General features: G+C 39.3%; 1 protein-coding gene across 3 annotated transcripts; it reads right to left on the bottom strand.

Annotated features, from left to right (window-relative positions):
- Positions 1 to 15,824, bottom strand: LOC121869564 (zinc metalloproteinase nas-7-like). Of its 3 annotated transcripts, XM_042370964.1 has the most exons (12): positions 14,836 to 15,824; positions 13,384 to 13,474; positions 12,050 to 12,156; positions 11,561 to 11,639; positions 10,458 to 10,581; positions 9,882 to 9,985; positions 6,605 to 6,745; positions 6,357 to 6,466; positions 6,005 to 6,167; positions 2,412 to 2,528; positions 1,146 to 1,271; positions 1 to 276 (listed from the first exon to the last, which is right to left on the bottom strand). In XM_042370964.1, exons 1-12 carry the CDS (start codon positions 15,355 to 15,357, stop codon positions 155 to 157), a joined length of 1,806 nt encoding a protein of 601 aa, XP_042226898.1. In that variant the 5' UTR covers positions 15,358 to 15,824; the 3' UTR covers positions 1 to 154. The 3 variants fall into 3 exon arrangements, with proteins under 3 accessions (XP_042226898.1, XP_042226899.1, XP_042226900.1); XM_042370965.1 differs by lacking the exon at positions 1,146 to 1,271; XM_042370966.1 differs by lacking the exon at positions 6,605 to 6,745.
- Between the last annotated feature and the right edge of the window lie 529 nt (positions 15,825 to 16,353).

Genomic DNA, 16,353 nt, shown 5'->3' with positions numbered 1-16,353 from the left:
TTTGTTTGTGTAATCTTTATTTCTGGTACAGTTCAGTAAAACTCAAGACAGGAATACATTAACCTGTATAGGCTTTACTGGCACATGAAAGTTTTAACAATTATTAATACTGGTTACATTATTGTTGTTGACAGTTACTACACGTTCTTAACAATCAACATTGTTTACATGAACTTTTGCAGTTTTTCAACATATATTTGGGGTTAATTTGACATTCGCCTTTTTTGGTCCAGTAATCACAGAAGGGCAACTTGTCCAAACAACTCAGGTTAATATCTGAAATAAAAGAAGATATATTAATATAAATATATACTGTATATGTGTGTATGTCTAGAAATAATAAACGGTTTATTGGTGGAAAGAGAAAGCAAGCAGTGGAAATACAAGGTAATTAGGGCTTGTTATTAATATTTAGGGTAAATTTATTAAATGCAAAAAAAATCATGGTTACTAAGTAATTGATAAAACTTGAAGTCACTATGGATGTCCATGACAGTCAAAAGTAACTAAAACGCTGTTAAAAAATAATGAAAAAATTTAAAACTGTGTATATGAAAATGCGGCACCATTCATTGTGTTTATTAATAATTATCTTGAGTTAAATGTGCAGTACTCATCAAGGGCTATCAAGAGAGCTCCTATACTCAAAAGGCTCAGTCATATCATTATTGCTGTGTAATAAGTATTTCAAAGGCTAAGCTGCCATTGTTACAAGCAGACCCTCGCTTGAATTTTTGGGCGGGAACTTTCCGTGTACTGTATTACATTTATGGCTATTTCATGCTGTAAAAAAAATAGGAATAATTAAATACGTCTATTTTTTTAAGTTAATTGTTGAAAATATTGAGAGCTGTTAATATGTACATTTTTAAACATAATTAATAGCTCGCTTGACACCAGCAACAGCAGGCGGCCTCCATGACATGCAAATGGTAGCCGCGGTCCGCAGAGATATATATTTTTGACGTGTTTTTAGTCTTGTGAATGATAAAATATAGCTCCTATATTATTATGAATATACAAATAACAAATCTTCCTGTAGCCGATACTCAGAATAACACAAGGTAAGTAATATCCTCGTAATATAGTAAATTAAACCCGATTGAATGTTTCGCCCAACGATTGATAGACGATACGGAACTCACCTGGGGGTAGATTACAGCTGGTGCATGACTGGGGACACTGGATTAACATGTACCGGGGATTGATGAAACACTGACCGGTACCTGCCCAGTAACCGCAGTATGGAGAATTGTTCTTACACGTTGCACCTGCCAAACACACGCACACACCATTAGAAAAGTAATACGAACTTCAACATCATTGCCAAAATATTTTATTCTAATTAAACTAATTTGGATTATTTTAAAGTAGATTAATTTGGTTTAGTTAGGTCAAGGTTTCACTGATTTGGTAAGTTTTATTTCATATTAGTTTGGTTAGTCTAAGAGGGTTTGGATTAGAGGCTTCGTTGGTTAGGTTTTGTTGGTGTGGTTAGGTTAGGTTACATTTGTTAGATAAGTTTGGGTACGGAAATGCTATAACGTTTTGAACACTGGCAACATCCACGCGCACACATTGACAACCTAGACACGCACTGACAACAATTATTTACGTCTTGTGCACTACCGCCAAAATTCTGACAATGAAATGAGCCAAGTCAGTACATGAGAGAGAGAAGGGGGGGAGAGGTGACAATCCCTACACCTGGCTGTCGTTCAGTTGCCGACACTAATGTTAAGAGATGTCATCCACCACCAGCTGTTGAGAAGGCGCGCGTTTGTGTTTTGTTTATTTCATGTCTTGAATACTGTGGTGTTTTAGGTGCTTATTATTGATTGTTTACCTGCACTGTTGTTGTTTGTATACCTGTATTGAATGTTGTTTTTATACCTACGTTGTCTATATGGTTTGTATACATGCAATATCTTAATGTACTGTTTTATACCTGCACTATGTATATATTGGACTGTCTATGTATACGATGCATCACTGAACGTATTTGACGATTTGACGGAGAAAATATCCACACGGTATAACTATCTATGTCTCGCAACTGTTGAAATAATTTATCTTGGCCAGTGAGGCACATTCTTCATGGCGTCAGTGACATTACAGAGAAGACCTGTACAGTGGAGCTCCAGACACGTCTAAATTTAGTTAAGTTATAGTTTAATTTAGTTTAGATTAGTATGATAACGTCACAATAAGATACAATAGTTATTAGCAGCGTGTCAGTTGATGTCATTTTTTGTCCTAGTGAGTGGATAAGTGAGTGAGTGAGTAAGTGAGAGGATTTAACCGAGTTTCTCTGTATCTGTTACTATTAAAATAAAGACGGTGATGACGCAACTTGTGTTAGAGAGGTGAAAGGTGAGAGAAGGGGATATGTGAGAGTGAGTAGTACTAACCACAGCGACCACAAGCTCGAGGACAATTGTTGTTCATCCAGGAGGGGTTGACGGTACACTGCCCACCAGCCGCCCACACCTTGCACACACTAGCGACATCCTCACACTTGTCACCAGCTGCAGAAAAAAAAGTCTATTATTTGCTCCTTCTTCTGTATAACCATTACATCACACTTCACCAACTAGGAAAAAAATAACATGACATTAAATATAAAACCATTTTCTGTCTCACGCAACTGAGAACTTAATAAGCTTCCCAGAACATAATTCCCCTCCCTAATTGGAGTTGTCGTATAAATTTAACTGAAACTAAGATAAATAGAACGCATTTTCATCCCAATTACGGGGAAAGAGGAATACTGTACAATATGTAGAAACCTTTGAGAGTCCGGCCACTAGCGTTAGGGTGGTTAATCTTCAGGTGAAATAATCTGGGGTGTCTAGTGTAAAGGTGATTCTTATTTTACATTAAAGGGAGAATGAAGTTTGCGGTAATATAATGGAAGCACAGTGTACAGGTAGACTATGGAAAGAAAATAATGTACCTAAATGAATTTGTTTGTGAAATTTATTTGTATATTTACTTATTGTTAAACACATTCCTATTTATTTATCAAGGGCGTCGCAATGTACCAAGTGTAAAGTAATGCTGTAACACCACACCAGACCGCTGCAGTGTGTTGTGTACTGACAGTAGGGTGTATGTTACCCAAGATTGATACCCAGAATGGGACCTCGGGTGGAATTCTGATGCCCTTTGAGATAATTTTTTTACGTCGCAACTTTAGCGAGTCACTGGGATGGGATTTCTTATTGATAGATAACTGTACTCGGGAAATTTGACCAGGAACCTTTGAAAATGCCGAGGCATTCTTGGGCTGCTGTCATCGTTGGTGAGTTGAACAAATACCTATCTTATTTTATACTAGTAATTATATTTATGTAAATCATCATATGTTAATGGAATGGAATTTTCTGTCATACTGCAGTGTTCATTTCGATAAATATCATACAGTAGGTTATGTTTAAATTACCTCAAAATGGGACAGTAAAATGCATAATGTTGTAATAATACTTTGATGACCGATAATAATAATAAAAAAGATAATAATAATAGTTATAATAAAGATGATAATAATAATAAACCTTGATGAAGAAACCAGCCAAAAACACCCGATTAAAAACAATATCACACAGGCTGGTTTTATCATAGTCAACAGCCAGCCACCACATGTGAAGGTGAGGTGACTAGACAACAAGGACTAGTTACTATTATCCTCTTTACTCAAGGCTGCTTCTGATGGCCCTGGAGGGAGGTGGTGTGTGTGGGGGGAGGTGATGGTGTGCGTGGGGAGGTGGTGGTGTGCGTGGGGAGGTGGTGTGTGTGTGGGGGAGGTGATGGTGTGCGTGGGGGGAGGTGATGGTGTGCGTGGGGAGGTTGTGTGTGTGAAGGGGTTAACCTTTACCCACTTGCATGCATTAATTTACAGTCAGCTTCACAAATTGAGGCAAAAATGTAAGGTTTTGATTGGCTCCAATAACGCTCCTCAAGTAGTTATTGAGTGATCGGGGTTAAGTGTTGATAAGCTGACGTTTTTAAGTTTGAAATATTATTATTATTTTTTTTTTATAAATTACTTGAGGTAAATGTACAGTAGTTATCAATATTATTTGAAGAGCGCAATAGCACTCAGAAGACCCAGTCGTATCCGTGTTTTTGTTCAATTTGTATCTCTTCTAGGTAAATAAACATTCTATTTCGTTTTCAGTGTGTGAGTGAGAGAGAGAGAGTGTGATGTGTGTAGCCTCGTCGTCACCACCCCAACACTCATTCAATCAGCTAGTGAAGGTTAATGCATTATACTCAGCTGCAGGTGTTTTATAGTCATCCACACGAGACGAAGCTTGTGTTTTGGAAGGTTTTAGGCGGCTGATATGTACAGTATGTTTTCGTGGTGACATGTATGATAGCTAAGGTCTTATTTTGTGGCGTTGTCTTGAGCACAATAGTTATACATCAGTGAGTTGAGATTATAGATCAGAGTTGAGGTTATAGGCTATTTTGTTGCTCTATTATCAGTGAGGTTAGGAGACTATAGGCTATTTTGTTGTTCTATTAAGTTATTTGCTATTTTATTACAGTATTAGTATGGTATGTGCTATTTTATTTCTTTATTACTAAGTTATAGGCTATTTTATTACTCGTAGGAGGTTATGCTATTTATTACACTATTAGTAAGGTATATGCGAATACTCTTGTGTTCTATGCTATTTTATTTTATTAGTAAATTATATACTATTTTATTACCTTAAACTTGTTTTATTAAGAATTTTCTCCCTTTTCAGATGGACCAAGTTTGAATGCCGACAGGTGGACCGCGTATAGTGATTGTACCTGGCTGGCTAATACTACTACAATCCCCTTACGCAATGTTTACTCAGGCGTGCGTCGAGGACTTTAATGTTGTTTTGGTTCTACGCCAACTTCCACTTTACACTGACCCACATTTCCCGAGTGCTGGGACCTTGGAAATTGATGATACTGGTTGACATATTGGTGAGTACCTAACATGGTGGGTTGAGTTAGTTTAAGTTAGTAGGGACAATTTAAAGCAAATTTACCCTGAGTATTTTTTAATCTGTATATGATTTTTTTTAAAGAGGATTTCAGGATTTATTTGATTACATATTGTCCCAGAAACACTGATGTGGGATGTTTATTTTTATTGTCTAAATTTAATGGGTCTTTTGATGTTAATGTCTATAGAGGCCCTTTGATGTGTAAGTTATCCATTATAATAGAAATAATAGTAAAGATCCCAGTTAAAACTTTAAGAGGAAATAGTGTTGGATAAGGGTTACTATTTACTACTATTTGTATCAAGAGAGTCAGGACTTTTATTTGACATTTATTATATTTTCCTCAGTTTATGATTAGCTGCTGACAATATTAAGTGTCAGCAGAGGGCATTACTGGTGCTATATACTACAAGAAATCATCATTATTACCAAATTTTTAGGTTAGAAGGAGGTAAATCTCTCTCCTGCTTCGTTTTATCTGAGTTTTTCTAAGACTATCCTGTGTATGAGCGTCGACGAATAACAGACTGTAAATGGCTGTGTTCTGAGTGCGAGGTGTAGCCAATATTGCAAGGGAGGAACAGCATTACGGTATCTTAAGTGATAAATAATGGGTCAACACTATCTCTACCACTACCCATAGTAAAGACAAACTCATGATTAATCTCCCAACATAACTTTCTGAGGCGATAATCACTTTGGATAATAGTTATAGTGAGAAAATTATCGTCTAGGTCACCCACCTATTTGAAATTAAGGTCAGAATCGTTCCAAACACATCAAAAACCATCGGAAAAACATCATTTCAACCTAACCTGACCTAAACCTAACCTCGCTGGATGACCGAAGCGATAATACTGACATACTTTTATTTTATACAGATTTAGCGGATTTTCTCGATAATTTAATACAGTACAGAGTAGCACCCATGAACACTGTACTTGTTAGTGGTCAATTATAGTCATGTTAGGTTAGAGTGATAGGAGTAACAGTGATGGTATTGAGGTACTTACGGGTAGAGGTTATGACCAGTAGAGGTGGTGGAGGCTGGTCTGTGGTGAGCAGTGGTGGAGGCTGAGCTACAAACAGATTTGGTTTAGGTTGTCCAACTGGAAGACCCGGGTTGTTGATGGCAGCCGCACAACTATATAGGGCGTTTACCTTGAAGATGTCTGTCTGTTGGGTTAGGTTAGGTTGAGTGGGTAATTAAAAGCAAATTTACAGATAAAAATAAGAAAGTGGATCAGGTTTTTATATATGGTATTTACATTACAGTACTCAGTCATCGTTGTACTCCACTTATGATTAAAATTATCATCAAGGGAGGAAGGATATTTTGTACTCTACGATGTCTCTTTAACGTACAGGACTTGGGGCTTCCCGCTGTCCTATAATGGCGCCAGGTTGCTTCGTTATAATGGTGGGAGAGGTCGGGTCCTTAGCGAAGTGATTCCAACTGTAGTGCATTACCGAACCTATGGATGAGGGAGGGGGTAGATTAGGGTACATCAATCGTACTATGGTTGTACAATAGATGGTAAAATATCATATTGTGGTCGTTCAGTAGTCCTCAAGTCGGTCGTTGCAGAAGTCGTGGGGATTTAGTTACATACCGTAGTCATAGGGAGCGCCGAAATCTTGCGCCGTAAGTGTGGTTCTGCGGGCGAAGTTCTGTCTCTTGTCGTTTGGTATGTTGTCCCACACAATGGTCACGTGGTTGTCTCTGTCTGCCCTCGCCTGCTCGTGCCAAAACCCTGAGTATGGTGTACATGGTGATATTAAATAGTGACGTGGGGGGATGGTGACGTAGGAGATGGTGACGTGAGGGGAATTGTGGCTAATGGTGACGTAGGAGATGGTAACGTGAGGGGAATGGTGGCGTAGGAGATGGTAACGTGGGATGGTGAATGATGGTGACATTAAATGGTGTCGTGGAGAGATGGTGACGTCGGTGATGGGGAAACTGTATACATAGTGATGGTGATGTGGTGATAGTGACAACATGATTATTAATGGTGATAGGGTAATGTTTATAGGATTAATATTGATAGTGATGAGTGACACTATATATACTAAAACTGTCGTGGGGGGGGACATTTAGGAGGTCAGGTCAGGTCATTAGCCAGGGAAAGAAAAGTGTCTCAGAATTGTCTAAACTATCAATTCCAATAGTTAAATTCTTAAGATTCCCCGGATGACCGAAACTAAAATAATACCATTAATTTGTGATTGAGTGAAGAGTGCAATCATGTTTTTGGAGGTCATTGGCCATTAATCATTCCTGTGGAAGGTTTAATTATGTTTTTTAGTATGTATTTGTGTCTGAAGCTTTATATCCGTCTGTACCTGTATTTCTTTATGTATTAATACCTGTACTTTTACCTGTATACCTGTACTTGTATATGTATCACGCTTGTACCTATACCTGTGAGTGTTACTTGTACCTGTGTTACCTGTACTAGTACTTAAACCTGAACACAACCCATTACAGTTATTTATGAGTCGTTAAATAGAATAATACGTAAATTAAAATACTGAAAACTCACGCGAATCCATTACCGTATTCGTGACGTCATCATCAATTACGCGAATGCCAGTGAATCAGAGATAAATTCGGATTTCTTAAGAGACTCAACGTAAGATTCAAATGACGTTTAAATTACACTAAAACACTATACCATTTGATAGAGGAATTAACTTACGAATCTTTTAAGACTATAACACCTCGACCTCCCCCTCCCCCCGTTCTTATTTATATCTTAAGAGTAATGCGTGGTCCTGAATCTCTCGAAACCATTCATCTGGTGACTCATACTGACTGACTCACTAGGTACACTGACTCACACAACCGCCCTCACTCACCCTTGACCTTACTTGTGTGGTGGCAGTAGTTGTCTCCTGTATTATGTTACTGGGTTTTCTTATTTAATGTTGATGAGATTATTATTATTGTGATTATTTTTGTTATTATTGCCATTTTCCTTCTTCTCATTATTTTTTATTATTATTAAGTTTTAGGTGGGAAAATTCGCCATATAGTACAGAATATACAAAGCACTCGAAGCTATTTATAGTTGTGTATATTACAAGCGTGTGTGTGTGGGGGGGGGGGTGTTTCTCGTCTGTGAAATGTCTCCTAAATAAAAGGTTACTTACTTACATAGGTCCTGACGTATCATCTGTTATTTATGTGTTCTGTGAAGGCTGACTGTGAGGAGGGTGTGGTAATGGCAAGATGAGAATTGTGAGTTAGGGGGAATTTATTTAGAATGATGATAGTAATAATAGTGGTAATGATAATAGGATTGAGGATACTATTGCTACTACTAATACTGATAATAATAGTATTAATATAAGCAAAACAAATTAAGTAATAAGTAAATAAGAAAATATCAAACTAAAAAAAAAAACACTAAATTGATAAAAAAAAATCATTGTATCAAGTGGCCTTTAAAAACCCTCTTGATATTGTTTGCATTACACCCGTGGGGAAACAAGCACTTGACACAACACTGTTAGGGGCAACTCAAGGGCCACCACTCTTTCTGCGACACCCCGTACCTGAACCACCAGCTGGCACCCTCGTGTAGGTGCCAACAGTTTGACGTTCACACAAGTCACATGAATATATATACAGTCACGGCTGAAATAAACCTGCCCCTCCTGTTGCCATAGATTTAGACAATAGATATCCATTATCGGAACAACGGCGTCTGATTGGTTAGATTTTTTTTTTAACCAATGAGAGACGAGTAGCATCAAAACAAATGTGACGGAGAAGAGCGGGACAATTAATTAGCGTTCAAAACAAAACATCTTATTGTTTCTGACCCAAATTTAAGTTTTTCGTACGCGTTTTCATTCCGACTCCTCTCATTGGTTAACAAATCAACCAATCAGATCGTTCCTCTCTTGTTTACATATATGACATAAAGGTATAATTAAGGGGCCTTTGGGTGAAAAGCCTCGTTAATGTAAACAAATATTGTGAGGAGAGAGACGATACGGAGAGCTCTATAAAATGTTAAAATTCTCCTAAAATTTGTTACTTTTTCTTCAACAGTGAGCGTCCAGTCCTGTGCCTCCTGTGTCTATGTATATATTCTGAAATGTATCATCTGCATTGTCTATATACATGGTGAGTTAATGTAAATTTGTATAATGATATTAACTCATAAAACTGAACTGAGGATGAGTAACTTAATATCTGAGGACAAAGTTTAATGCACATACAGTAAAACCTCCATATAACGGACTTCTCTCTATATATAATCCGTTAAATGGGTTTTTTTTATATCTAACAGACCTTCGATATACCGGAACTTTCATCTCTATGTACTTTAATAGATAGAGGTTTCACATCTAACGAACCTTCCATATAACGGATTCTCCTCTCCATATAGTCCGTTAAATAGAGGTTTTACTGTATAGGAAGGGGGTAAAGTTGTTCGTCGTTAGGTAAACAACAACATAAACACTACACGAAAGAGTCGGTGTTCATCCTGGGAATAACACAATAGTAGTAGACTAATAACAGGGGTGTGGCATTTTGCCCTTGTCCCGTATGACACACACCTGGAGAATGCGTTTGTTTACATTACTGTTGGCTAGTAGTGTGTGTGTGTGTGTGTGTGTATTGGCGACTTTTTTACCTGTATTGTCTGGATAAGATTTAAAGGACCACTTAAAGATGAGACACCATATATACCTTAACTTCACCTGAAGGTTAACTACCCAAACACTAACCTAACCTAACTGAGATTAGTTTAGTGAGACTGAAATTCGATTAGCCATTTGAGATTAGGTTAGACTGAGATTAGGTAAGAGACTGAGTTTTGGTTAGTGAGACTGAGATTTGGTTACTCAGGGTGACATTTGGTTGGCACCCACCTAAGACGTGCATCAATTCATGGGCCACAACTCCAGGTGATAAACAAGCCTTGGATAATCTAACCAACTGCTTCTTCCCCTGACGACCCACACTAGATGAGCACCTGTGGAAACAATATACATTACTATTGACTATAATGGTTAGTATATACATTATTATTGACTATAATGGTTAGTATATACATTATTATTGACTATAATGGTTAGTATATACATTATTATTGACTATAATGGTTAGTATATACATTATTATTGACTATAATGGTTAGTATATACATTATTATTGACTATAATGGTTAGTATATACATTATTATTGACTATAATGGTTAGTATATACATTATTATTGACTATAATGGTTAGTATATACATTATTATTGACTATAATGGTTAGTATATACATTACTATTGAATATAATGGTTAGTATATACATTATTATTGACTATAATGGTTAGTATATACATTATTATTGACTATAATGGTTAGTATATACATTATTATTGACTATAATGTGAGAGAAACGAAGAAAACGAAGCAGAATGTGAGAGAATAAGAACATAAGAACATAATACCTACGTGGAGGAGGCGATGAAGAAGATGTAGTCAGTGTGGGTCCCCTGCTGATAAGGGATGAATTTAACGCACGAGGACCTGTGAAACTGCACGATACCCGCTGCTATGGCCGCCCGACCTGCTTTAGCTGTGGGGAGTGACGGAGTAGTGGTGTCGGTGGGTGGGGGAGTGACGGAGTAGTGGTGCGTGGGTGGGGGAGTGACGGGGTAGTTGTGGGTGTGTGTGTAATAATAATAATTAACGGTTTATTGAAAGAGCATGGCAGCCGGAAAGCTGAAAATATACAATTACATAATTGGGGAGCGGGTCTCTTGATTAACAAATAATACACAGGTAACATAAGTGATACAAATATGATATATAATAATTAGGTGTTGATAATTTTTACAGTGGCTGGGACTGGGCTGTTCTTATAGTAATCAGTACGTGCTCGTATGGGCTGGATACGGTTGGGCAGGTGTGTGTCCACGTGGCCAGGACAGTAGCTTGGGGCAATGCAGGTGTGCTCCATCCTTCAGGTTAGGTCAGATCCAGCCACACTCAGTATTACACTGCTGTGTGTTCGTGCTTTTCCTTGGAGTGCACTATAGGAACACTGTTTGGTAGTCAGTCGTTCATTGTTCACTTGAATGTTTTGCTGAATAAATCCCGGTGTAGTAAGGCTGGTAGGGCGCTGGAATATAGCAGGGGGAGGGGGGGCGGCAGGGCCAAACAGACTCGGCCTGGCTGCTCAAACTGGGAGCGCCTTCAGGGCACGTCTTGTCTCGCTGGTGGTTGACAAGTGTGTGTGTGGTAGGTCAAGTTTATGGTATTTTGATGAGTTTTAGTCAGTGTTTAGGTAAATGTACAGTAATCGATGTTTAATGTAAGTTTGGTTAACATTTGGTGAGTCAGGGCAATGTTTAGGTAAGTCGGGTGGTGTTTAGGTTAATTTAGTCGATGTTTACGGTGAATATCGCCAATGTTTAGGTAAGTCAGAGCGATGTTTAGTTAAGACAAGTCATGTTTAGGTAAATATCGTCAATGTTGAGATAAATTGAATCGATATATTTAGATGAGAAAGGCAATTTACTCTTATTTTCCAAAACAAAATAAAAATTACTCACTGAACTTGCTAGACACGGCATAAGGAACCACTCCCTTGGGCCACATCTTCCTATTGTCGACGATGGCATTCCTGGTCACCTGTAAGTAATTAGTGAGAAAATGTTCCGGTTACCTGTTGATAAGTTGCGGTAACATCTTTTTTTTTATAAGTGTTTCTTTATACGGGAGCGAAAACAAATGAAAATACGGAATTAAGTGAAAAAGAAGTTAAAAATAGTGAAAAACGAGTTAAGATACCGGTTACGAGTTAAATTAATGAATAAGCTGAAAAAACGAGTTAGAAATACTGCATAACCTGAAAAACGAGTTAGAAATACTGATTGCGAGTTAAAATGATGAATAACTTGAAGAAAACGAGTTAAAATACTTAAAAACCTGAACAAAACGAGTTAATAATACCGAATAACACTAAGCAGCATGATAATAACAGAAGAACGACCATATGAACCACAGAATGAAAACAACAACAATAATAAATGTGATCTTACCATGAAGGCGTTGACTAGTTCCTGAGACGAGGTGATGACAATGTCCCCCTCGAACAGTTGGTCTTGCGCTAACACATCTGTCGTTGGATTTCTTAACCCGTCGCTGTCTGTGGGTAATGGCTCTCTGGTTAGGTTACGTGTTTTGATTGATTTTTTTAGGCCTAATTGGTTATTATATTTAAGTATTATTATTATTATTATTATTATTAACATTATAAACACTCCAACAACCCCCTCCCCCCCACCCCCTCACCCATGTAAGGAACCCCCCGAGGAAAGGATTCCCTACTGTCGCCTGTGTGTGTGAGAGAGACAAGACTAATTGGCGGCTCACAGTCTTGTTAGGAATCTCTGATAATTCCTCTCCTAATCTTATCACTTCCTATAATTAGTTTTTTCTTCCCTGTAAAAAAATAATAATAATAATAAAAAATAAAAACTATATATACGTGGGAAGGTTTTGGGTCGCGTCTATCTTCTCGGACAGGTTGTGTTTGGTTGCTATTTGGTTAAGGCTTATTGGGTAGGTTAGGTTAGTGGGGTGTTTGTTTATGTTAAGAGGTAGGTTAGGTTAGGTTAGAGGGGAGTTTGGTTAGGTTAAAAGTGTGTTTGGTTATGTTAGAGGTGGGTTGGGACTAGGTTAGGTTGGTGTTTGGTTAGGTTAAGGTAGATCAAGTTAGGTTCGGTTAGGTTAGAGGGGAATGTGTTTATGATAGAGGTGGGTTAAGGAGGTTAGGTTAGAAGCGGTTTGTGTTAGGGTAGAGCAAGTTAGGTTAGGGGTAATAAGTTAGGTTATGTTTACGTGTTTGCCTTGGGGGGGGGGGGTAAGATAATGGACTTGAATTTTAATTATTTCTATTATCATGGCAGCAGTTTACCATTTTTTTTACAGGAGTTGATTTAATGGTTTAATAAATGGTCTTATGGAACTGGTTTATGTTTTTACAGGCGGCGGGAGACAGGAGCGTGCAGGTGTGGGGTAAGTACACAGCTTAACACATCTAAGATATCATTATAATAGGTAGCAGTTGTATACATGTTAACCTAACCAAATCTAATCTAATCTAACCTAATCTAATCTAACTTTAACTTAACCTAACCTAACGTAACACTTAAAGTTGTGGTTTATAAAGGTAGTGTAGTGTTTCTGGTGCAGATGGAAGTAAGGTAAGGTAAGGTTAGGTTAGGTTAGGTTAGGTTAGGTTAGGTTAGGTTAGGTTAAGGCATGACTATTTTCCTGCTACTGTATTTATTATATGGTTTTGGTGACTCTTTCCTGTGATTATGGTTGGAGAAGAGTGTTGGGTGGTGACACTAACTACTGAACAACCTACCTGCAGCAGTGTCGTGTTGTAGGTCCAGTAACTCCTCCGCCAGGCTCCAGTCTTCGTCAGTGAGTGGTGTGCCTTCATCCTCACTCTCGCCCTGTTAATGGTTCCTGAGTTAGTGGTGGACAATATTCTCTCTCTCTCTCTCTCTCTCTCTCTCTCTCTCTCTCTCTCTCTCTCTCAAAGTTAAAATGCCGGAGAAATGTTGCAAGTTCCAATGGTGAAATTTCTTTAGTTTTCCCCCCAATATCCTGTAACATTGAGAAGTTAAAACATTTCAACATTACAAGTTACAACATTTATACAACATTGTAACTTGCAACATTTTTGGACGATTGCAATGTCATAACAGATCACATTGTTAGCCCATAGCGGCCCACACATCCGTCAAGAACAGAGTGACGTTGTGTGTGTGTGTGTGTGTGTGTGTGTGTGTGTGTGTGTGTGTGTGTGTGTGTGTGTGTGTGTGAGGCTGATGGTCTTCGGAAACCACAACGCCTCAAGATTGTCCATAAGTGGTGATGACGTGTGGTAGAGAGAGTGACGGTCCACCACACAGGCAGATGGACGCACAGACAGATGGACGCGCAGACAGATGGACGCGCAGACAGATGGACGCGCAGACAGATGGACGCACAAACGGATGGCCGGGAGAGGAAATTATAGTTTTTCTTGAATTTGTGAATAAGTGGTTGGATGATAATGACCTCACAGCCTCTCACACACACACACACACACGAGATGCTAGCGCTATCTGACGACCTTGTGTGGTACGAAGCAAGAGGCGTTTCACCGGGAAGGAGGGAGAGAGGAAGGAGGAAGAGAGGGTGACTAGAGAGAAGAGGAGGAAGGGAGAGAAGGAAAGAGGAGGACGATAGAAGGGGAGGAATGAGGACGAGAGAGAGGGAGAAGAGGAAGAGAGAGAGGGCGAGAGGGAAGGAAGAAAACAGAGAGAGGAAGGAGAGAGAAAGCAGAAGGGAAAAAGAGAGAGACAGAAAGAAAGAAAGACCAAAATATCCCACAGCTCATATCAACAACCTCAACTACATCCACCAGGGTCAGGTTAGGTCTCAGCATAACCTGACCTCTTATGCTGCTGACCTGAGAGAGAGAGAGAAGCGAGGTCAGGTGTTTTTTGAGGAATTTGAATTTGCCGAGCGAGGAGGCTAGTTTATTGGGTATCCTCTTGCATAGTCTGTAAGGTCAAACTGGGAGGTCAAGGGTCAACAGAGAGAGTCAGGATTGTTGATGTTCTGTGTGTGTGTGTGTGTGTGTGTGTGTGGTGTTTTGCTGTCAAGGGTCAAAGGAAAAATGGAGATAAGGAAATGAGGGAGAAAGATTGAAGGAGGAATTTAAGGAAAGGGGGAAGACTAAGGGACTGTGTATGGGGGTTGGTGGGGGTATGTTTCTCACCCCCACCTCTCTCTCTCTCTCTCTCTCCCTCACTAAGGTACTGACCGTGACTAGAGGCTGGTAGGGGTTGACCTTGCTCAACTCTGCAGTGAAGTTAATGACCACCACCTGTTGGGTCATTGACTTGACCTCTCCTCGCCGCGTCTGATCATCCACCTGTGTCCGTCTGTGTATTTGACGTGACCTACGAACGTTGAGTTGTGGGTGGAGGTTTGCGTTGTCTGTGGCGTAAATGGCGTTGTCCGTGGCGTAGGTGGTGCTGTAGGCGTTGTCTGTGGCGTAGGAGGCGTTATCTGTGGCGTAGGAGGTGCTGTAGGCGTTGTCTGTGGCGTAGGATGCGTTGTCTGTGGTGTAGGGAGCGTTATAGGCGTTGAGGGAGACTTCATTAGCATTCCCCAGAACGTGTATAGCGTTGAGACGGTCACTTACAACACTATAGCCTTCGTTGTTAGCGTTGAGGTTACCAGCGTTGTGGCGTTGGTGGGTGGCGGCGTGGTAACTGAGGCTGTCAACGCTACACGCCAACAGTGACCACATCACCATGATCTTTAAACGCCAGTGATACATATTATTTAGCGTTTAGTCCCACCTTTCGTTTTTTCTGAGTGACTTTTCCTTTAGTTTTCCGTTTTTAAGTGTTTAGCGTTTTTCCGTTTTCAATGTGACTTTCCTGTTTTTCCGTTTGGATATGTCTCTCCTGCGTTTTTTCCCGTTTTTCTTAAGTGGCCACTGTGTTTATTCCTGTTTATTATGTGATTTTTCCTCTTATTTTTCCGTTTTTCTTGAGTATTTCTTGCGTATACCACACACACACACACACTCACTACCGTTTGTGTTTGGTTTGTTTACGTATCACACACACACACACACACCCAAAGCACCGTATTAAGTGTGTCTTCAATATACCAGATACACACACACACACTCACCATCGTATTGTTGAATATGTGAGTGTGCGTTAAGCCATTGTTTCTTCACTACACAAGACACTGATACGTCTATCTTCACTACACACACACACAGTCACTGCCGTGTACACGAAGCGACTGGTGGTGGTGATAGTGGTGGAATGTGGTGGTGGTGGTGGTGGTGGTGGTGGGAAATAACCTGTCTCCACGTGTAAAGAGATACCGTTGCAAGGCCTCCAAGATGCCTCATACATGCTCTGGTGACTGAACTCTTTAATTACTCTGTCGCACTTGTCACACCTGAGTTTTTGTCGTGCGAGTATAATGGGGGTGACTTTAGTACGCTATCAGGTAACTACGAGGTTTAGGTAACTACGGTGGTAATTAATTGTGTTGTATTTCTTGCAAGCAACAGGTTATTTAAGTATATTATCTTGCAAGCACTGGGTCATTTAACTTCTTGCAAGCAACAGGTTATTTAAGTATATTATCTTGCAAGCACTGGGTCATTTAACTTCTTGCAAGCACGGGGTTATTTAAACTCTTGCAAGCAACAGGTTATTAAGGTATATTATCTTGCAAGCACGGGGTCATTTAACTTCTTGCAAGCACGGAGTTATTTAAACTCTTGCAAGCAACAGGTTATTAAAGTATA

The sequence above is a fragment of the Homarus americanus genome, unplaced genomic scaffold, assembly GCF_018991925.1.
Source record: "Homarus americanus isolate GMGI-L3 unplaced genomic scaffold, GMGI_Hamer_2.0 scaffold23578, whole genome shotgun sequence".
In the NCBI taxonomy this organism is placed as follows: Eukaryota; Metazoa; Arthropoda; class Malacostraca; order Decapoda; family Nephropidae; genus Homarus; species Homarus americanus.
This window is presented reverse-complemented; position numbering and strand designations above follow the sequence as displayed.